General features: G+C 37.2%; 1 protein-coding gene across 9 annotated transcripts in view; it reads left to right on the forward strand.

The window, feature by feature from the left end:
- NEO1 (neogenin 1) overlaps positions 1–24,661 on the forward strand; it is a 241,344-nt gene that overhangs the window by 118,580 nt on the left and 98,103 nt on the right. For all 9 annotated transcript variants that reach the window (XM_027569922.2, XM_027569929.1, XM_027569931.1 and 6 more), the window contains 2 exons: positions 8,852–9,006; positions 10,353–10,473. In XM_027569922.2, coding sequence (XP_027425723.2) covers positions 8,852–9,006; positions 10,353–10,473 — 276 coding nt within the window. The remainder of the gene's footprint in view (positions 1–8,851; positions 9,007–10,352; positions 10,474–24,661) is intronic.

Here is a 24,661-nt window from a genome sequence, read left to right on the forward strand (position 1 = left end):
CCCACTCTAGCCAGTGTAGTAGACAAGAAAATGAAAAAAAGAGGAAAGCAGATTGGAAAGGAAGAAATGAAACTGTCCCTATTCACATTAAACTGTCTCCATTCACATGATTATTTATGTAGACAATCCCACAATTGTCTATAAAAAGCTGCTAGAACTAATGAGTGAGTTTAGCATGAGCACAGGATAACAAGTTAATACACGTAAATCATTTCACCTCTACATATTAGCAGTGAACAATTGGAAACTAAAAAATTTAAGTACCACTTACAGTAGCACCAAAAAATGTGGAATACTTAGGGAAACACCTAATAAAAGTATGAACAAGATTTGTATATTGAAAACTATGAAACGATGGGAGAAACCACAGAACAAAATAAATGAGAGATAACCCATATTCAGGGAAAGGAAGGCTCAATATTGTTAAGGTGTCAAGTTGCAACAAATGCAGAATAATCCCAATCAAAATCCCAGCAGGCTAAGCACAATTTAGCTCAACTATTAAATAAAAAAAAAAGCTGCTATTGTCATCGTTGCTTTTTTGATAAAACTAACCAACAGTGGGGCTTGCTGCTTTGTGATACGGCACTTTGAAACAGGGATTGGTGAGATCCCTTGTCAAGGAAGTCATATAGGAAATTACATTAAGTGGGAGGTTGTACTAGATGATCTGCTCCTAGCCTTCTAATTCAAAGTCTTACTCTGTTATTTTAAGTCAGTGTTTTACAACTTTGGAACAAGGAAAAAGAGAGATACTGGAATATTTAGGCTTTTCAAATGTACTTAGCTTTTCCCCAAAGAGCCTCTCACTCTTTCTCCCACCCTTAAACACTATTACATGCAATGAGGGATATTACAAATGGAGGGTGTTGTATGAGTGAACTCTGTAAGGCCTCTAATGTGACATTTGTATGCCTTTTTTAAAAGTTGTTGTTGTGACTTACCAAGCTGACTGAAAAGAAATATGTCAGTTTTCTCAATTTTTTTGAATTTTGATTATGGTTCTTCCAAAATGGTAAAAATCTTAGGGAAGTAGTCTTTTAATACTCATTTTTAGACAGCTTAGAATATTCATTTTGTCAATTTCTTCAATATAGTCAATTTAGTAAATATCAACAAGGAAACTCAGAAATTATCTTTGTAATTTTTCTTGTTGTTAATTGTACCAGAATATCAATTCTTAAAGATACTATGTTCCTATCATATATTTTAAATCTATAAAAAAATTTTATTTTAAGTAGGCTCCATACCCAGTGTGGGACTTGAACTCATGACAGAGATCAAGAGTTGCATACTCTACTGACTGAGCCCCCCAGGCACCCACTAACATATATTTTATTTTTATATTATTTTTTTTTAATTTTATTATGTTGTGTTAATCACCATACATTACATCATTAGTTTTTGATGTAGTGTTCCATGATTCATTGTTTGTGCATAACACCCAGTGCTCCATGCAGAACATGCCCTCTTTAATACCCATCACCAGGCTAACCCATCCCCCACCCCCCTTCCCTCTAGGATCCTCAGTTTGTTTCTCAAGAGTCCATAGTCTCTCATGGTTCGTCTCCCCCTCTGATTTCCCCTCCTTCATTTTTCCCTTCCTGCTATCTTCTTTTTTCTTTTTAACATATAATGTATTATTTGTTTCAGAGGTACAGGTCTGTGATTCAACAGTCTTACACAATTCACAGCGCTCACTGTAGCACATACCCTCCCCAGTGTCTGTCACCCAGCCTCCCCATCCCTCCCACCCCCCACCACTCCAGCAACACTCAGTTTGTTTCCTGAGATTAAGAATTCCTCATATCAGTGAGGTCATATGATACATGTCTTTCTCTGATTGACTTATTTCGCTCAGCAAAACACCCTCCAGTTCCATCCACACCGTTACAAATAGCAAGATCTCATTCCTTTTGATGGCTGCATAATATTCCATTGTATATATATACCACATCTTCTTTATCCATTCATCTGTTGATGGACATCTTGGCTCTTTCCATAGTTTGGCTATTCTGGACATTGCTGCTATAGACATCAGGGTGCATGTACCTCTTTGGATCTCTGCATTTGTATCTTTGGGGTAAATACCCAGTAATGTAATGGCTGAGTCGTATGGTAGCTCTATTTTCAACTTTTTGAGGAACCTCCATACTGTTTTCCAGAATGGCTGCACCAAGCTTGCATTCCCACCAACAGTGTAGGAGGGTTCCTCTTTCTCCACATTGCTGCCAACATCTGTTGTTTCCTGACTTGTTAATTTTAGCCATTCTGACTGGTGTGAGGTGGTATCTCATTGAGGTTTTGATTTGGATTTCCCTGATGCCGAGCGATGTTGAGCACTTTTTCATGTGTCTGTTGGCCATTTGGATGTCTTCTTTGGAAAAATATCTGTTCATGTCTTCTGCCCATTTCTTGATTGGATCATTTGTTCTTTGGGTGTTGAGTTTAAGAAGTTCTTTGTAGATTTTGGATACTAGCCCTTTATCCGATATTTCATTTGCAAATATCTTCTCCCAGTCTGTCGGTTGTCTTTTGGTTTTGTTGACTGTTTCCTTTGCTGTGCAAAAGCTTTTTATCTTGATGAAGTCCCAGTAGTTCATTTTTGCCCTTGCTTCCCTTGCCTTTGGCGATGTTTCTAGGAAGAAGTTGCTGCAGCTGAGGTGGAAGAGGTTGCTGCCTGTGTTCTCCTTTAGGATTTTGATGGACTCCTGTCTCACATTTAGGTCTTTCAACCATTTGGAGTCTATTTTTGTGTGTGGTATAAGGAAATGGTCCAGTTTCATTCTTCTGCATGTGGCTGTCCAATTTTCCCAACACCGTTTGTTGAAGAGACTTGTCTTTTTTCCATTGGACATTCTTTCCTGCTTTGTCAAAGATTAGTTGACCATAGAGTTGAGGGTCCATTTCTGGGCTCTCTATTCTGTTCCATTGATCGATGTGTCTGTTTTTGTGCCAGTACCATACTGTCTTGATGATGACAGCTTTGTAATAGAGTTGGAAGTCCGGAATTGTGATGCCGCCAGCTTTGTTTTTCTTTTTCAACATTCCTCTGGCTATTCGGGGTCTTTTCTGGTTCCATACAAATTTTAGGATTATTTGTTCCATTTCTTTCAAAAAAGTGGATGGTGTTTTGATGGGGATTGCCCTGAATGTGTAGATTGCTCTAGGTAGCATTGACATCTTCACAATATTTGTTCTTTCAATCCATGAGCATGGAACGTTTATCCATTTCTTTGTGTCTTCCTCAATTTCTTTTATGAGTGTTTTATAGTTTTCTGAGTACAGATCCTTTGCCTCTTTGGTTAGATTTATTCCTAGGTATCTTACGGTTTTGGGTGCAATTGTAAATGGGATCGACTCCTTAATTTCTCTTTCTTCTGTCTTGCTGTTGGTGTATAGGAATGCCACTGATTTCTGTGCATTGATTTTATATCCTGCCACTTGACTGAATTCCTGTATGAGTTCTAGCAGTTTTGGGGTGGAGTCTTTTGGGTTTTCCACATACAGTATCATATCATCGGCAAAGAGTGAGAGTTTGACTTCTTCTTTGCTGATTTGGATGCCTTTGATTTCTTTTTGTTGTCTGATTGCTGTGGCTAGGACTTCTAATACTATGTTGAATAGCAGTGGTGATAGTGGACATCCCTGCCGCGTTCCTGACCTTAGGGGGAAAGCTCTCAGTTTTTCCCCATTGAGAATGATATTCACTGTGGGTTTTTCATAGATGGCTTTTATGATATTGAGGTATGTACCCTCTATCCCTATACTCTGAAGAGTTTTCATCAGGAAATGATGCTGTACTTTGTCAAATGCTTTTTCTGCATCTATTGAGAGGATCATATGGTTCTTGTTCTTTCTTTTATTAATGTATTGTATCACATTGATTGATTTGTGGATGTTGAACCAACCTTGCAGCCCAGGGATAAATCCCACTTGGTCGTGGTGAATAATCCTTTTAATGTACTGTTGGATCCTATTGGCTAGTATTTTGGTGAGAATTTTTGCATCCATGTTCATCAAGGATATTGGTCTGTAATTCTCCTTTTGGATGGGGTCTTTGTCCAGTTTTGGGATCAAGGTAATGGTGGCCTCATAAAACGAGTTTGGAAGTTTTCCTTCCATTTCTATTTTTTGGAACATTTTCAGAAGAATAGGTATTAATTCTTCTTTAAATGTTTGGTAGAATTCCCCTGGGAAGCCATCTGGCCCTGGGCTTTTGTTTGTTGGGAGATTTTTGATGACTGCTTCAATTTCCTTAGTGGTTATAGGTCTGTTCAGGTTTTCTATTTCTTCCTGGTTCAGTTTTGGTAGTTGATACATCTCTAGGAATGCATCCATTTCTTCCAGATTATCTAATTTGCTGGCATAGAATTGCTCATAATATGTTCTTATAATTGTTTGTATTTCTTTGGTGTTGGTTGTGATCGCTTCTCTTTCATTCATGATTTTGTTGATTTGGGTCATTTCTCTTTTCTTTTTGATAAGTCTGGCCAGGGATTTATCAATCTTGTTAATTCTTTCAGAGAACCAGCTCCTAGTTTCATTGATCTGTTCTACTGTTCTTTTGGTTTCTAGTTCATTGATTTCTGCTCTGATCTTTATTATTTCTCTTCTCCTGCTGGGTTTAGGCTTTATTTGCTGTTCTCTCTCCAGCTCCTTTAGGTGTAGGGTTAGGTTGTGTATTTGAGACCTTTCTTGTTTCTTGAGAAAGGTTGTATTGCTACATGCTTTCCTCTTAGGACTGCCTTTGCTGTATCCCAAAGATTTTGAACAGTTGTGTTTTCATTTTCATTGGTGTCCATGAATTTTTTTAATTCTTCTTTAATTTCCTGGTTGACCCATTCCTTCTTTAGTAGGGTGCTCTTTAGCCTCCATGTATTTGAGTTCTTTCCGACTTTCCTGTTGTGATTGAGTTCTAGTTTCAAAGGGCTGTGGTCTGAAAATATGCAGGGAATGATCTCAATCTTTTGGTACCAGTTGAGACCTGATTTGTGACCTAGGATGTGATCTATTCTGGAGAATGTTCCATGGGCGCTAGAGAAGAATGTGTATTCTGTTGCTTTGCGATGGAATGTTCTGAATATGTCTGTGAAGTCCATTTGGTCCAGTGTGTCATTTAAAGTCTTTATTTCCTTGTTGATCTTTTACTTAGATGATATGTCCATTTCAGTGAGGGGGTGTTAAAAGTCCCCCACTATTATTGTATTGTTGTCGATGTGTTTCTTTGCTTTTGCTGTCAATTGGCTTATATAATTGGCTGCTCCTGTGTTAAGGGCATAGATATTTACAATTTTTAGATCTTCTTGTTGATTAGACCCTTGAAGTAGGATATTGTGTCCTTCCTCATCTTTTTTTTTTATTTTTTTGTTATGTTAATCACCATATATTACATCATTAGTTTTTGATGCAGTGTTCCATGATTCATTGTTTGTTCATAACACCCAGTGCTCCATGCAGAACGTGCCCTCCTCAATACCCATCACCAGGCTAACCCGTCCCCCTACCCCCCTCCCCTCTAGAACCCTCAGTTTGTTTATTATAGTCTTTGGTTTAAAATCTAATTTGTCTGATATAAGGATTGCCACCCCAGCTTTCTTTTGGTGTCCATTAGCATGGTAAATGGTTTTCCACCCCCTCACTTTCAATCTGGGGTGTCTTTGGGTCTAAAATGAGTTCTTGCAGACAGCATATCAATGGGTCTTGTTTTTTTTATCCAATCTGATAGCCTGTGTCTTTTGATTGGGGCATTTAGCCCATTTACATTCAGGGTAACTATTGAAAGATATGAATTTAGTGCCATTGTATTGCCTGTAAGGTGACTGTTACTGTATATTGTCTGTGTACCTTTCTGGTCTGTGTTACTTTTAGGCTCTCTTTTGCTTAGAGGACCCCTTTTAGTATTTCTTGTAGGGCTGGTTTCGTGTTTGCGAATTCCTTTAGTTTTTGTTTGTCCTGGAAGCTTTTTATCTCTCCTTCTATTTTCAGTGACAGCCTAGCCTGATATAGTATTCTTGGCTGCATATTTTTCTCATTCAGTGTTCTGAATATATCATGCCAGACCTTTCTGGCCTGCCAGGTCTCTGTGGATAGGTCTGTTGCCAGTGTAATGTTTCTACCATTGTAGGTTACAAATCTTGTCTCCTGAGCTGCTTTCAGGATTTTCTGTTTGTCTCTGAGACTTGTAAGTTTTACTATTAGATGTCGAGGTGTTGAACTGTTTTTATTGATTTTGAGGGGGGTTCTCTGTGCCTCCTGGATTTTGATGCCTGTTTCCTTCCCCAAATTAGGGAAGTTCTCTGCTATAATTTGCTCCAATATACCTTCTGCCCCTCTTTTCTTCTTCTGGGATCCCAATTATTCTAATGTTGTTTCATCTTATGGTATCACTTATCTCTTGAATTCTGCCCTCGTGATCCAGTAGTTTATCTCTCTTTTTCTCAGCTTCTTTATTTTCCATCATTTGGTCTTCTATATCACTATTTCTCTCTTCTGCCTCATTTATCATAGCAGTTAGAGCCTCCATTTTTTATTGCACCTCATTAATAGCCTTTTTGATTTCACCTTGGTTAGATTTTAGTTCTTTTCTTCTCCAGAAAGAGTTTCTCTAATATCTTCCATGCTTTTTTCAAGCCCAGCTAGTATCTTTAAAATTGTCATTCTGATCTCTAGTTCTGATATCTTACTAATGTCCATATTGAGTAGGTCCCTGGCAGTCGGTACTGCCTCTTGTTCTTTTTGTTGAGGTGATTTTTTCTGTCTTGTCATTTTGTCCAGAGGAGAATAGATGAATGAGAGAACAAAATGCTGACAGGGTAACAATGAATCCAGAAATATATACACTAAACAAATCAGAAGAGACCTGAAACCGGGGGGAAAGAAAGGGAAAGAAAGAAAAAAAGATAAAAAAAACCAGAAACAGAATATGATCCAGATATGATCAGGCTGGTGCATAGATCAGTGCCACACACTAGATTTTGGGTGTATTCTGGTCTGTTAGAAGAAGTGCCTCCCAAAATTGTAAAGAAAGAAAAACTTATATATGTACAAAAATAAGGGTAAATACAGTGAAGGGATGGAATATGACTGTACAGATGAAAATTATAAAAGATTTTATAAAAGGAATTGATAAGTTGGTTGAAAAAAGAAAGAAGAGGATTTAAAAAAAAAGCGGGGGGAGAGAATGTGATCAGGCAGGAGACTAGAACAAAGCCATACATGAGAGATTTAGGGTATAGTTTGGTCTGTTAGAAGAAACTTTATCCCAAAATTTTAAAGAGAGTACAATGTATGTGTATATATATATATATATATATATACACATACACACACACACACATATATATACATACACACATATATATATACACATATACATGTATATACACACACACACACACACACACACACACACACACACACACACCAAAAATAAGGTTAACTACTATGAAGGGATAGAATATGACTCCAAAAATGAAAAATAGAAAAGATTTTTTAAAAAAGGGATTGGTAAGAATTTGGTTGAAAAAGGGAAAAAGAAAATTAAAAAAATTAATTTTGAAAGACTAAAGAATCATGGGGAAAAAAGCCATGAATTCTATGTGCAGTATTTCCCTAGTGCTGGAGTTCTGCCGTTCTCATTGATCGGTAAACTTGGTCTTGGCTGGCTGTTCTTGCTGATCTTCTGGGGGAGGGGCCTGTTGCCGTGGTTCCCAAATGTCTTTGCCAGAGGCGGAATTGCCCCGCCCTTGCCTGGTCCGGGCTAAGTAATCTGCTCAGGTTTGCTCTCGGGAGCTTTTGTTCCCTGCAAGCTTTCCCTACGGCTTTGGAGGACGACAGTGAAATGGCAGCCTCCCAATCTCCGCCCCAGAGGAGCCGAAAACTCGGGGCCCCACTCCTCAGTGAGCCCCCAGAGAAAAGCAGTCAGTCACTCCCGTCTCCCTGGTCTCCGGGGGCACTCTGTGCTCACCTGGCCTGTGATAGATAGAAAGATAGATATATCTATAGATAGATAGAAACGGAGCGTTTCTATCTCTGGCACCCAACTCGGTGTGGAGTCTCCAAACCCAGCAGATCCCTGCGGTGCACTCCCGCGCCGCTCCTCCCGGAGGAGGAAGGGGAGTCTCCCAGGATCTGCCACTTGTTGGGTCCCTGCTGGAAGAGCAGTGGCCCGACTGGGCTGCGGATCACGGTTTATGGCAACCCCGGGCTGAGAGCCCACACCTGGCCTCATCTCTGCAGCCGGCTTCCCGGCTCCGACACCTGGGAGGTCTGCCGCACTCAGGCACCCCCGTCTTTCTGTGACCCGGAGGGTCCTGAGACCACACTGTCCCAGCGAGGGTTCCACCCCCAGCTTAGCCACTGGAGCGACGTTCCTCAGCAGAGCCGACTTGTAAAATTTCCGATTTTGTGCTCAGTTCCTCTGTCACTTGCCGGTAGTGGCTGATGGAGGCCCCCTCCCCCGCCATCTGTCCTCCCGAATATCGCCTCGGGATTCACTTCTCCGCACCTCTTACCTTCCAGAAAGTGGTCGTTTTTCTGTTCAGAGAGTTGCTGCTATTCTTTTCTCCGATCTCCTGTTGAGTTCGTAGGTGTTCAGAATGGTTTGATCCCTATCCAGCTGAATTCCTGGGACCAGACGAAATTTAGGTCTCCTACTCCTCTGCCATCTTGCTCCTCCCCTCCCCCAACATATATTTTATATATATATTTGTTATATGCTTTTGTAAAAATGTGAAAGCCTCAAATAATAAGTAAAAATCCTGTAAATTCTAGAATTTAGAAAAATGCTTGAAATATGAACAGCTATTTTTATTTTTATTAATATCTTAATTTCCTTTCTCTTTTAAAGCCCAACCTGAATTCCTGAAACAGCCTACTAATACATATGCTCACGAATCAATGGATATTGTATTTGAATGTGAAGTGACTGGGAAACCAACTCCAACTGTGAAGTGGGTCAAGAATGGGGATATGGTTATTCCAAGTGATTACTTTAAAATTGTCGTAAGTATTTTTCAAAGGACATTTCTCTCCCAAACCTTTAAATGTCTTTAAATGTAATCACTAAGAGATCTGTTGTCTTATATATACCAGTTTATGTACTGCAGATGAAGACAGGAAAATACACATAGCATGTAATCTCTTCATTAGCTGATGAGAAAGCTGAGCCTAGATGTATTTTGGTAGCTTATATAAGATCAAATAGCAACTCAGTAGTTGAACTAAGCCTAACGCCCAAATCTCCTGACCAACAGTCTGGTATTCCAACTCAAACATGCTAGTACTCTTATTAAACACAGTTGTCACTGTTTTCTTGGTAATGATTATGCTGTGTGTGCACCAGTTGTCTTCATAGCTCTCCATTCAAAGAACAGAAATTTGTCCTTCATACACCGATGCCCAGGCCTTTCAAAAGAAGTATGACCCAGGGTTGGACGATTGTGATGATAGAAAAAAGATTCTTAAAGTAAATAACATTAAATGTATTTAAGAATACTCAGCCATTATTGCTTTTTATTTGATATATGGTTAAATGCTTAGTAAATATTGTCTACTATTATTATTATCATTATCTAAATCCTAGTAATAAAATTATCTAAGTTTTGGTAATAAGGATTAATATCTTAAGGTGTATACATGGCATTCATAGAAATAATCAGAAGTAATTATGGTTGTTACTAATGTAATGTAATGTCTTATAAATTTTTCATATAAGTAATTCATTCTTAGTAGGAATATATTTTCTATTTTGAAATGCATAATCTCATATGTTACAAAAAGTAATTTGCAAGTATATTTAACTCTAATTAAAAAGCAATGTGTTACAGCTAAATGAGCATTTTTACTCTTATCAGTTTCATTTTATTCTTAAAGTCTTAAAACCATATTAAATTAATAACAATATTTGACATTTATATAGTTCTTTGTAATTTAAGGGAAGCTATATATGCATCCTCATTTAACTTACTGTAGACTAATCTGTTAGAACTAATGATATTAGAGATAATTTTTAGAAAATGACTTGAATTCACAAATTCAGACCTTTACTATGGTCACATGGTATTGTATGTCAGATATTTTTCCAACCAAAGGTGTAGGTCTGCAAACACTGGGTATTATTTTCCATAGGGATTAAGTTCTTATTTAGTTACCGTGCTTCCTGTTCTAGTCAGTTAAATCAGTACCTTGTCAATAAAATTGAGTTAACAGGTACATAGATAGATAATATTCAGTAGCGGAATCATACAATTTTACTTATTTTTTCTCCCCAGAAAGAGCATATCCTTGAGATTTTGAACTAATGTTCCTCAGTCAAATCATAAAATTTTGTTTATGTTTTTCTTTCTCAGAAGGAACATAATCTTCAAGTTTTGGGTCTGGTGAAATCAGATGAAGGGTTCTATCAATGCATTGCAGAGAATGATGTTGGAAATGCACAAGCTGGAGCCCAACTGATAATTCTTGAACATGGTAAGAGGGGCTGGAATAGTAAAATGAAAGAGGCTGTGTTTGAGGAACTAGTATATATCACAGTACCTGTTACTCTAGGATACCTCATGATAAAAACCCGTTTCTAAAGACCAGTATATGGCAGAGCTAAGAGGAAAAGAAAGCAGTCTGAATATTTACTACTGCTTAAAATGACCTAGAAACACAATTTTGGTTAATAATGAAAAGAACTGAACAAGTACAGTCTTACACAAATGAATGTTCTTTATATTTCTGTCATTTTAATCTCACAAATATATTTTTGCTCTATTAAAATAGAAAAACTTAAAGTACTTTTTATTTTGCATTGAGTTTTTCTAAAATAAAAATAACATGCCCTTTCTAATTATCACACATACAAAAGATGCTTATTATAAATTCAGACAACATTGAAAAGTAAAAAAGGGGGGAAAAGCCCTAGCCTTTATCAGTTATTCAGTTCTGGGGAAACCACACAATAATTTGAGCAGATAATCCTGACTATAAAGAACTATTAACTATAACAGAATTAGAGTAACAAGGGGTGGGCTGGCAAGAAGTAAAGACAACTCTAGTGAATATAAGAATGGCAGATATAAAGAGCAGTCACAAGTTGTAGGTCTGAGATAGAGTGTTAAGCTCCTCAGGACAGATCCAGACGGTGTTGGAGATGGTGTGGCCATTTTTTACTGGAAAACAGAGAAGTTGCTGTGCTCTTGAACCCTGCTCAAAACCCAGGGTCTGGTGTGCTAGGCAGCCAGTCACAAGGAGGTGTCTCCCTGAAGTCATTCTGCTACAAAACCACCTGAGGGGTTGGGGTGTTGGGAGAAGCTGCTCTCCAGCTGAAAAATTTAAAACATACGTCCTCTGCAAAGAAAAGGATAGATAAAGGGCTCACCTTCGTTTTTGCAGAGCAGGCAATGAAGGATGAATTTGGAATTGAGGGGCAATAAATTGATAATGGCACATGGTCCAAATCCTGCCTTCTAGGAGTACTACATATGAACATGCACAGATGTGTATATGGTTTGATAACACATTTTCTTGGAACAACATGGTGTGAACATCTTCTCATGTCAATAAATATATAGATCTATATCAACATTTTCCATCGTTGAACAGTTTATTTGCACTTTGTTTTGTGTAAGTGATTCCCTGTTGGTTAACATTTTAAATTGTTTCCTTTGTTTTAGTATTATGAATGATGCTATGCTGAACTTCTTTATATGATTATTTTCTCATACTAAATTACTAGAAGTTGAATTGTTGGATAATCTGTGTCAAATTGATAAGGATACCTGTTGGATGTATTATTTATTTGTTTTAGCAAGAAGAGCATTTTTCATTTTGTGCAGTTCTCAAGAATGTATGAAAAAGATAATGCTTTAGACATGTAGTCTGATGTCTGAGTCAGATTAAGTTCAGGTTCCAGTTTGGCCCCAGCTATATAGCCTCACTGTGGAAGGTAATTGGTAAAGATAGTGCCTACTTTGGCTTTTCACTAAAGTAGCATACAGGATTTTTATAGGCTCTTTCTTGAAAATGTCTTTGAGAGTACTATTATAAAAAGGAATAAAATACTAGAACTGTTCTTTTTTCTTCCTGTGTTTTGATTATACCTTTTCCTATTTATTGAAAAGGATTAATAGAAACTTGTCACTTTTCCGTCTTGGCAAATGCCTGAGTATGATTGCCAAATCAGGCACTAAGGTAGATAGGCTGTTTCTTTTTATTAGTGGCAGTGATCTTCCTTGGTAAAATTTGTGGATCTCTTGGGGTGATTTACATGGAACTAAATAAAGGAATTTCAGTATATCTATGTTTGGGATTACCATTATAGGTTTAACTCTTAATAGCATAAATGGTTGGCTATGCTAGGAGGTGTCTAAACTAATCCTAATTGGGTTTTCCTCTGAAAATGTTTGGATAGCATAATTACAGTTGCAGTGTGTGTTTTTTCCTTTTTGAGACAACAGACATTTTTGGGCTGGCAGAAGTTTTTAGTAACCTTGTCAGGGATGGATTATAAGAAAGACTCATGTTACTAATTTTACTATTTTAATTTGCAAGATAAATATTTATGTGGGAAAGCTAAAAGAAAATATAACAATTTATAAGGTCTGATCTCTGCTTTTTTTGGAGTTTATAATATTGTAAAGGATGTAAGAGGTGTATACAATTTAATACCCAGTCCATAATAAGTGTTATTTTTATAATACAAATAAAGCAGCATACAATTTGGAAGAGAGGAATTCTGTCTGTGTGATCAGGGAAGTTTTTTCATAGAAAGTGTCCCCTTTGTAATAGACCTTGAATTACAAGATTTCCAGGTGTTAAAAAGAGGGTTTGGGTCAGTATGGAAATAGAACATTTGTATTCCTTTAGGAAGTTAGCCTGTGAAGGCAGAATAGGATCAGATTGATCATGGCCTTGATTGTAAAGAGTCAAATACAATACTCTAGTGAGGCAGTCTGATACAAAGTCAGGTTTCATTAGAAGAAGTTCATTTGAGGGGTACCTGGGTGGCTCAGTTAAGTGTCCAACTCTTGGTTTCAGCTCAGGTCATGATTTCAGGGTTGTGAGATCAAGCCCCACATTGGATTCCACAGAGTCTGCTTGAGATTCCCTCTCCTTATGCCTCTCCCCCTGCTTGTGCATACCCTTGCTTTCAAATAAATATAAAATCTAAAAAAAAGTCCATCTGAATTAAAATGAAAATTAAAAGCCAAAAAATAGAAAATAAAAATACAATCATTCCACACACAAAAAAAGGAGAAGGCAGATTGGAGGAGGCAACTAGTTGAAGGAATATCATTACAAGAGGCTATTGTGAGATAAGTAGTTATACTAGAGAAATAGAAAGGATTCTAATAAGATATTAGTGATATATCTAATCCAGACTTTATCGACTGATTGAATATTCAGCATTGTTATAGAGAAGTCAGGGATACTTCCCAGTTTTCTCTGGATGACTGGAAGAGTTGTGATGCCTTTCCAAAACAGAAAAGGAAGGTGAATCAAAGTGGAAGGGGGACTTCTACTCAGCATGTAAAGAGTGGCACATAACATCCCACTCTTACCTACAATAACAAGCTGGATGATCTACAAAATCATAATTTTTCTGAGCCCATCAGAGAGCTCAGCTTGCAAAGCAGCCAAGTAACCTAAATTCCAAAGAATTGCACACCCCATTGCCCCCATAGATTGGGTCATTGATTCTTTGACTTTTGGCAGAGCACGAGAGAAAGAAATGGCTGCCATAAAAGTGGGTAAGAAGAAATCAACTGGGGCGCCTGGGTGGCTCAGTGGTTAAGCATCTGCCTTCGGCTCAGGTCATGATCCCAGGGTCCTGAGATCAAGCCCCGCATCGGGCTCTCTGCTCTGCGGGAAGTCTGCTTCTCCCTCTCCCACTCCCCCTGCTTGTGCTCCCTCTCACTCTGTGTCTCTCTCTGTCAAATAAATAAATAAAATATTAAAAAAAAAAGAAATTGACTAAAGTTTTAATTGATTGTTAAAGACTCAGCAGGAACTAGTTTAGAGTACCTGAGGGCCCCAGATGAAAGGGGAGTTCATACATGCTTGCAAATATATTTCCCTGGAACTCCACAGGGTACTCACTGTGAAGACTAGGAGCAAGGCAGAGACCTGAGAAGTCATTTTGGTGGTGAAGAGGTGAAAGAGGTAATCTGTGGCACCTGGGAGATAGGTGCAAGGCCCCTCTCATTTACTCAGATTCCTTTAAGCCTCAAACCAGTGAGGGAGGGGCAGAAAGCCTATTTCATAAATTTCTGGGGGGAGATTAGAAGCAAAACCTTTCTGCTTCTGGAGGGAGGAACCGTCTGGTGCACAGGGCCTACCTAATAATGAGGCTGGACAGGGACAACTGAAAGTCCTACTTGCCCTACGACCAAGTAACAGACAAAAGCTTTCTACGGCTGGGGAAGGTCAAGAATATAGAGAAATCCATGGGTGTTATTCTTAACTAATGAATCATTGAACACTACATCAAAAACTAATTATGAACTATACAGTGACTAACTGAGCATAAAAAAAAGAATATAGAGAAATCCCTATGTGGTAGAGGTATGCAGAAATGGTTGAAAGCTGAGAGGAAAACATAAATTGAGAAAAACTCTCTAGCTCTTCATCTCTCTTCTTTTGCACAAGATAATGGTAGGTCCACCATTAGAAGAATTTGAAAACTGTGGTGTGCTAAAGGTAACTAAAACAACAGTAAAATCTGTACCAAGCTCAGTTCCTTTCTAAATTGACTTAACCTCTCCACACTAATGACTTGACAGAATATACATGCCGTGTTCCAAGTATAAATATACAATAATTATCTCAGTCTTCTGCTATTCTGTACACTATGCCTAGCATTCAGTCAAAAATTATTGGACATAAACAGGGCAAGGGAAAACTGGCATATTGTTGAGGGATCAACAGAAAGGAGACCAGATATTGGAACTATCAGGGACTTTATTATTAGTATGTTAAAGGATTTAGTGGAAAAAGTAGGTAACTTTAATGAACCAGAGGAGGAATTTTGGCAGAAAGATGGAAACCATAAAGAGTTTGAAGATACTTCTATTTGTCCAGAGAGTGAAAGGGTTCTATCACTGAGTGAGGGAAATTAGAAAAAACAATGGTATCAGAGATGAGGTATTTACTCAGGGTGATCAGTAGACTCAACACAGCTGAGGAAATAGCCGATCAACTTGAAGATAGTTTAGTATAAATTATTTAAACTGAAATAAAAGATAAAGAGAGGTCGAACAGAATATCTAAGATGGGAAAATAAAAGATGGTATAACAAATAAATTGGAGTTTCACAAAAGAGAACAAGAACAGAACAGAAAAAAAAAACATATTTAAATAGATAATGGCCAAAATTTTTAAAAAATAAACAAGATCATATTACAGGTCAAAGAAGAAGCAGCTCAGACAGTCCCAAGTAGGCTAATAATAATAATAATAGGTAGTAGTAATAAAAGAAAACACACCTATACACATCATAGTTAAACTACTGAAAACCAGGGGCACCTGGGTGGTTCAGTTGGTTAAGCGTCTGCCTTCAGCTCAGCCCATGATCCTGGGGTCCTGGGATTGAACCCCGTGTCAGGCTCCCTGCTTAGTGGGGAGTCTACTTGTCCCTCTTCCTCTGCCCCACCCTCCCCCCTGGTCATGCTCTCTCTCTCAGTCTCACTCTCTCTCAAATAAATAAATAAAATCTTAAAAAAAAAAAAACTATTGAAAACCAAACATAATGAAGAAGTCTTGAAGGCAGCCAGAAAGTTTTAACAAGACACAGAGGACTTTTTCCTTTCTGTGCTGCACAATGGCAGGATGGTGGTAAAGATTTCTAAGAAGAGGAAGTTTGTCGCCAGTGGCATCTTCAAAGCTGAACTGCACAAGTTTCTGACTTGGGGGCTAACTGAAGATGGCTACTCTGGAGTGGAGGTCCAAGTTACACCAACCAGGACTGAAATCATTAACTTAGCCACCAGGATGCAGAATGTTCTTGCTGAGGAGGGCTGGCTGATCCAGGAATTGACCGCTGTGGTTCAGAAGAAGTTTGACTTCCTTGAGGGCAATGTGGAGCTTTATGCTGAAAAGGTGGCTGCAAGAGGTCTGTGTGCTATTATCCAGGCAGAGTCTCTGTTACAAACTCCTAGGAAGCCTTGCTGTGTAGAGGGCCTGCCATGGTGTGGTGTGCTGTGGTCCATCATGGAGAATGGGGCAAAGGCTGTGAGGTCATGGTGTCTGGGAAACTCCCAAGGACAGAGGGCTAAATCTATGAAGTTTGTGGATGGCCTGATGATTCACAGTGGGGACCCTGTTAACTATTATGTTGACACTACTGTATACCATATGCTGCTCAGACAAGGTGTGCTGAGCATCAAAATGAAGATCATGCTTTCCCGGGATCCAAGTGGTAAGACTGGCCCTAAGAAGCCCCCACCTGACCATGTGAGTGTTATGGAACCCAAAGATGAGATATTGTCCACCACCCCCTTCTTGGAACAGAAGAGTGGGAAGCCACAGCCAGACCCACAGTCTCTTTGGCAGCTGCATCTGGAATCTGGCTATTATTCTGTAAAGACCCTTAATAAAATCTTTGAAAAAGACACATGGCCTGAATAGACTGTACATTCACTATTTGAACTGAGGATTCTGTTGCCCAAAGGGAACATGACTTCATTTATTCTTAGGGCTGCCTGGCTCATGATACTTCTGTGTTTTCCCTGAAATCGTTGGTTTCAACTGTGATTGTGAGGCAAGAGCCAGAATAGGAGGACCTACACAAAGCTAACCAGAGGGATATCCTGTGGGGAAGTAACTGTGGCAATGGTGAAGGCTGATTGCTAACAGGACAGCACCTTGATTAATTCACTGCAGTTTGGGTTTATAGGTTTAGAGAGGGACATATTTAAAATGGTTTTCTTTACTTGATGTATAAGGAAATCTGTATTGCCCATAGACAATAAATACAGTGCTCATTAAAAAAAAAAAAACAAAACAGAGGAACAAAGATAAAAAATTACAGCTCACATTTTACCAGAAATGGTGTAAGCCAGAAAACAGTGGAGTGGCACTTTTAAAGTCCTAAGAGGCGGGGTAAAAAAAAAAGTCAACCCAAATAACGTACCCAGCAAAAACATCTTTCAAAAATGAACGTGAAATAGCTTTTCAGAACAAAAGCTGAGAAAATTCATTGTCAGCAGACCTGTGCTATAAGAAATGTTAAAGTTCTTTAGGCAGAACTACTTGACAGAAATTTGCAGGGTCTTCACAAAGAAACAAACAGGCCAGAATGGTTTAAAAACAAAAAAATAAATATAAAATTCTTTCTTATTTTCATCACTTTAAGAGATAATTTCTTATCTAAATAGGAGAGCACCAACCTTTTCAGCAAAGGGCTAGACAGTAAATATATTAGATTTTGTGGACCAGTATCTGTCACAGCCACTCAACTCTGCCCTTGTAGCGTCAGATCAGCCATATTATAAAACAAACTACCTTGACTTCCTGGAAAACTTTATTTGCAAATAAGAGGTGGCATGTCCTTTTGTGCTGACCTCTGACCTAGAAAAATAGTTTAGGGGCACCTGGGTGGCTCAGTCGTTAAGCGTCTGCCTTCGGCTCAGGTCATGATCCCAGGGTCCTGGGATCGAGCCCCGCATCGGGCTCCCTGCTCCGCGGGAAGCCTGCTTCTCCCTCTCCCACTCCTTCTGCTAGTGTTCCCTCTCTCGCTGTGTCTCTCTCTGTCAAATAAATAAATAAAATCTTAAAAAAAAATAGTTTATAGCATATAAATTTAAAATATATGACAAAACGGAGTGAAGTATTTAGCAAAAACTTTTTTTAGCAAAAAATTACTGTAGAATTGAAAATAGTTTATAACAAATATAATAGAAAAAATATAAAATATCAATATAGTAGTTTCTGCTGTATAAGTATAAAAGAAAAATATATGTAAAAATATAAAATAGAAAAATAGTTTATAACCTATAAAATTAAAATATATGACAAAGCAGTGAAGTTTTTAACAAAAAAATGACAGTAGAATTGAAAATAAACTTGTAAGATCCTTATATCACATATCAGATCATAATATATGAAGTAGACTGATCATTTTAAAATCATAAAACTTAGGGGACCTACTAAAAAGTAGAGAAAGATTTGGCTAATAAGTCAATAGTGGAAATACAGTGAAATATTAAGAATTAATCAATCTAAAAGTAAGGAAAAGAGAAAAAGGAAAAAATAAATGGGACAAATAAAAACGAGCAAGAGAGTAGATTTGAATCTATATCAATTGCATTAAATATAAATCATTTAGGCCTTAAAACAAGTCTCAAAACATTTAATAGCATTTAAATCATCCAAAGTATATTCTTTGACTTCAATGGCATTAAACTAAAACTCAATAACAGATACTGGAAAATCTCAAATATTTGGGAATTAAACAGCCTTCTAAATAATACATGGGTCAAAGAACATGTCACAGGAAATTAAAAGATATTTTGAACTGAATGAAAATGAAAATACAACTTACCAAAATTTGTGGAATGCAGTTAAAGTAGTGTTTTGAAGGAAACTTTTATTTATTTATTTATTATTATTATTTTTTAGATTTATCCTAGAGAGAGAGAAAGAAAGCATGAGTGGGAGGAGCAGAGGGAGGAGAGGGAGAGAGAATTCCAAGCAGACTCTATGCTGGACACGGAGCCGGATCTCACAACCCTGAGATCAGGACCTGAACCAAAACAGTCGGATGCTTAACCAACTGCACTACCCAGGCACCTCTTGAAGGAAGCTTTTAAAAGTTAGATAAAAAAGAGCAAATTAAATCTAGAGCATTCAGAAGAAGAAAATGATAAAAGAAATAAATGAAATGGAAAATAAAGTAAATGAAACCAAGGGTGGTCCTTTGAAAAGATCAGTTTAATTAGAATGTGTTTAACCACTCTGATCAAGAAAAACAAAGAATTACCGATATCAAGAATGAAAGGGAGGACATCATTACAAATCCTATAGACTTTAAGAGGATATAAGGGAATATTAGGAACAACTTTATGCCAGTAAGTTTAAAAAGGAAGGTAATAGAGCTGGTCTGTTCAGGATGTAAAGCATCAGTTTAAGATGTGTTGGGTTTAGGTTATAATAGAAAACTAGATAAAAATGTCTAGAATCAGAGGGTAGTTCATGTTAGACGGTCAGGAAAGAGGTTGAAGAAGAAAACAACAGGCTTTGGTTTTGATAAATTTTAAGAGTTTTAACCAAACTTTTGTTACAAATTAAGGCAGCTAACTATTTTATTTTCTTATATGTAGAGAATACTGTGTCCCTAATTTTTATGTGGTAGTCTTTTACACTGTTGTAAATTAAAACCCTTAACTCTCTCTTTAGTAAGTAGAGTTATAAGGGACCATATATTATCTAGTCTTATTTCTCTGCCTTCATACGATTGTCTTAGCTAGAGTTCATCCCTGCATATTGTCTTGAAGATCTGCATGGATACCATTGCTATAATCTTTAGATAAACTTTGTGACATGTGTTTTTTTTCCTAATGATCAAAAAATTCATTCTTGTTTCTGTCTTAAACCACCACAGTTTTCTATGGACTTACATCTCAACCTCTTATTTTGTATACTTAAAGATAGCATTTATTCTGTTAACTGTTTTTTTCGTTCTTATCATTTCCAGGTATTTAAATTATTTCCAGTAGAACCTCTTCTATTCTGCTGAGTCTAAAAAAATCTCTTCAATCCCATTCTTGTGCACATCATTTAAAAAATATGGTGGCCTGTAAGAAGCTGGGAAAAGAAACTTAAATGCACTTTATAATATTTGAGTGTATGAAAAAGTGAAATCACAAATCAGTGTGGATTGAAAGATTCCTACATTACATGATATGTGGACAATTAGTGATTTATAAAGAATTAAATTATGTATTTACCTTGTGTCAAAATAAAATATAGAGTTAAAATTTTAATTGAATCCTTAAAAATGTGAAAGATGGTAGAAGAGTCTTGCCACTTGCTTTTACATATAAAAGAAGTAAGAATACAGATGGAAAGTTGGTATTTTAGGGTATAAAAGTTTAATTCTTCTGTATATAAAGTATGAGAACTACCTTAACTAAATTAAAGAGGAGACAAGGTAGGGAAGAAATTTAATATTCTGAATATATAAGAGTGCACACAAATGGATATGATAAAATAATTAACATAAACATACAGTTCACAATAGAGCAAAGGTAATTTCTAAACATGACAAACGTTCCACTTCACAATCAAAAATGTAAGATTAAGTCAGTGAGATGTCATTTTTGCCTAATGAAGATTTTATCTTTTAATGAGCATTACTTTATAATGGTTGGTTAGGGTGTGGTTAGGGTTGTGCCTTTCTGTCACTTAGTGAAAATATAAATTGTTATGTCATTTAGTAAAACCATTTTGATGGTTTTAACATAACAATCATATGTTAAAAATTACCGACTCAACCCTTTAATTGTTCTTTTAGGATTTTTTCCTAAGGAAGAAATCAAAGATTTGGACAAAGACTGTTTAGATCAGCATTTGTAATTTAAAAAGAAAAAGATAGGGATAAATAGAGAAAGAATAGGAAAGGACTTGTCCCCAAATAGGGGAGGTAGTTAAAATAATTATAATACAACATTGTGATGGAATAGTTACTTGGCCATTAAAAAACCACTTCTCTGAACACTCCTTAATGGTATCAGAAAAATCTTAGGGTATAATGTCAAGTAGAGAAGTAAAATACGAAACTATATATACTCAATAATCTGAACTTAGTTTAAAAAATTATATACACACATTTAGACATTCCCATACCAAAATGTTAACAGTGGTTATCTTTGGATACCAGTAAAGATTTTTTCATAACTTAATACGAAAGCTACCTTACAGTCCTGAAATTTAGAAAATATACCAAACACATAATTTTGAGGACTTCCTGCCAAAAACGTCATAGATGGAAGAATTACAAACACTTCCCTTCATAAGTGTTGGGTTGCATTGCAGGAGGTAGACAGAGCAATTTCCAGTAGCCCTTACTCCTACCCCTGATTTGGTAGGACAAGTCCAAGAGGCTTGAGCAGCCTGAAGGAAGAAGGATGGAAACTGGCCTACTTTGAGCTGCTTTCCCTTTGCATTCATTACCATTGTGAATCTCCAAGAGTAAAGTAGAATGTGTGTATATAGCATTCCCAGATCTGTTTGACCATGGAACTTTTGTCTTTTTTTAAGTAGACCTATTACAATCTTAAAGAGCACAATTTGGGAAACATTGTTGTGGAGATATTCAAAGGAGGATGGACAAAATAGAGGTTGGCAAACAGTGGCCCATAGGCCAAGGCCAGCCAGCCTCCAGTTTTTGTAAGTAAAGTTTTATTGAGACACAGCCACACTTGCTTACTGATTGTCTATGTCTGGTCTGTAGTTGTTTTCACACTGTACTGGCAGAGATGAGTAGTTTAGACAGAGATCATATGACCCACAAGCCTGAAATATTTACTCTGGCCCTTTACAGAAGGAGTTTGCCAAACACTGGCATAAATGATAGGAATCTTTAAGCCCTGATAGTTTGTGATTCTGAGTTATTTCTGCTCAGTGGAAGTCTGTTTCAGGTAAAAGTTTTTAAATGAAAAAAAGTTAGGGTAGGTGGAAAAAGGCAGAAGGGCAGGAGAGTCACAAATATAAGAATAACAGAAGAAAGTCAGACTTGGTGTGTGAATAACTAGGAAATGTGCAATGGTGACTGACTCCAAGGAGGAATTGTTTACAGAACTGCAAACCACAGAGTTTGCTAGCCCATCTTTGTGGCTGACATCTGAGAGACACTTAAGTGCTAGAAACACCGTGGAGTAAATTTACTGAAAGTGGAAAGAGGGGCGCCTGGGTGGTTCAGTCAGTTAAGCCTCCAAGACTCTTGGTTATCTCAGGTCATGATCTCAGGGTCGTGAAATCGAGCCCCGAGTCGGGTTCTATGCTCAGTATGGAGTCTGCTTGTCCCTCTCCCTCCCCCTTTGCCCCTGCCCTGGCTCATGCTTGTGGGCTCTCTCTCTTTCTCTCTCAAATAAGTAAAATCTTAAAAATAATATCAAAAGTATTTGAGCGTCTTTGAGACCGAGTCTTATTTCTGTAGAGGGAATTTTCTGATTTCTACTGGGTACTGGCTATAATATTGGCCATCTGCCTGCTGGCCAGTGCTTGGTTGCAAGAAGGTACTTCGGAGCACCCACAAGTGGCCTGTGATATAATTTGGACAGTGTAGTTTTTAAGTTAATTATCACCTTTGAATGTAAAATGAAATTTTGTAATTATAGTTAAAATATATAAGACACTAAGAACAGTGTCTTATATAAGCAACAACACTAGGAAGCAAAATTTCTAATTGGGAAGTAGAACTCGAGAATGAGTATGTTTCTTTTTTTTTTTTTTTTTAATAAATTTTTTTATTGTTATGTTAATCACCATATATTACATCATTAGTTTTTGGTGCAGTGTTCCATGATTCATTATTTGTTCATAACACCCAGTGCTCCATGCAGAACGTGCCCTCCTCAATACCCATCACCAGGCTAACCCGTCCCCCTACCCCCCTCCCCTCTAGAACCCTCAGTTTGTTTTTCAGAGTCCATCATCTCTCATGGTTCGTCTCCACCTCTGACATACTCCCCTTTTCTTCCTCTCCTGTTATCTTCTTCTTTTTCTTTTTTCTTAAAATATGTTGCATTATTTGTTTCAGAAGTACAGATCTGTGATTCAACAGTCTTGCACAATTCACAGCGCTCACCGTAGCACATACCCTCCCCAATATCTATCACCCAGCCACCCCATCCCTCCCACGAGAATGAGTATGTTTCAAACATACTTTCTTTTTATTCCTCCAGCTTTATTGAGATATAATCCACATTTAACATTGTGTAAATTTAAGGTGTACATATTGTAAAATGTTTAACACAGTAAGGTTGGGTAACACATTCTTTACCTCACATAATCAGCATTTCGTTATTGTTATGGGAAGAACATGGTGAGTTCAACTCTCCTACAACTTTTAGTTAAACGGTATAGTAGTGTTTACTAGAGTCACATTCCATCCCTAGACCTTATTCCTTCCTAAATAGAAGTTTGTACCCTTTAACCAACATCTCCCTATTTCCCTCACCCTTCAGTCCCTGGTAATCGTTATTCTACTCGGTGTTTCTAGGAGTTCAGTGTCAAACATAACTTTCTTTTATTTAAAATGCTATTTTTAATATTTACGTTTATGCAATTCTAGGAGCAGCAGCTCTTGATCTTAGAAGATCTTGTAGTTTTAAAAACATTTAATCATAACAGTATTTTTATTTGCTGCCAGTTAAATTAATATTATGTCATTTTGTGCTAAAATACTTTCTCTTATCATTGCCTACTGAATGATTTTTTTTAAGTATTGGCATTATAAATTACTGCAGTTAAAAGTAGTAAGAATTGGGGTGCCTGGGTGGCTCAGTCGTTAAGTGTCTGCCTTCGGCTTAGGTCATGATCCCAGGGTCCTGGAATCGAGCCCTGCATCGGGCTCCTTGCTCAGCGGGAAGTCTGCTTCTCCCTCTCCCATTCCCCCTGCTTGTGTTCCCTCTCTTGCTGTGTCTCTCTCTGTCAAATAAATAAATAAATAATCTTAAAAAAAGAGTTGTAAGAATTAAGTAAAATGTGTTTTGTCCATTAACTTTTTATTAGCCTTTCTTCCTGTCACTTTGAATTTAAAAATAGATTCCAGAATTATCTTGTAAGATTTAAATTTAAAAACACAAGAGTTTTTTTCTTTGTACTTTCATTCATAGCAAGGCTGATACTTGGCAGTTTTTTAGTTCCAATAAAGGAAGATGGGTTGGTGAAAAGTGAGTAACATGACCTTGTTTTTAGTAAAGGAAATTCATACTTTACCAACTCATTAAATGACTTCTAGGCTATTATGGCCATGATAGATAAGGATACATAGTGAGCTTTACTTTTTTTTTTTGACAGAAATATTTCCAAAAAATTCCATATAGTATCTAAGGTAAATATTGAATAATAGAAGTTCTGGAATAAGTGACTAATGGCCTAGCATGATTAAATGTTGGCTAGATAGTAGGAAATCATTAGTCATTAGTGGAATATTTTAAGTCTGAAACACTAGGATGTATGATAGTTGATGTTGATTTTATTTTTATTTTATTTTTTGAATATTTAATCAAAGGATAAATTCTTATCAGTTATTTTGCTTTTTTATAGCAGTAATTATAACTTAAAGAAAAGTTTTAACTCAAGACAACTATGATGAAATTTGACTTCTTAATCATGAATTCCATGGCTAGGAACTTTCTGTGATTAAAAATGCATCTAATGTCAATGCCTGAGTTCTAATTCTTGTCTGCCATTAACTTGCTGAGTGATTGGTTCAGGTATTGAAATTCTCTGATTTTTATGTTCTGCAAAATGAAGGGTTTAGATTATATGACTTCCTTATCACTCAAATATTCTATTAAATGCAGCTGTTTTAGAAATATTATATGCATTGGGGTACCTGGGTAGCGCAATCAGTTAAGTGTCTGCCTTATGCACAAGTTGTGATTCCATCCTGGGATTGAGCCCCACGTCAGGCTCCCTGCTCAGTGGGGAGACTGCTTCTCCCTCT

This window comes from Zalophus californianus, chromosome 6, assembly GCF_009762305.2.
Source record: "Zalophus californianus isolate mZalCal1 chromosome 6, mZalCal1.pri.v2, whole genome shotgun sequence".
NCBI lineage: Eukaryota > Metazoa > Chordata > Mammalia > Carnivora > Otariidae > Zalophus > Zalophus californianus.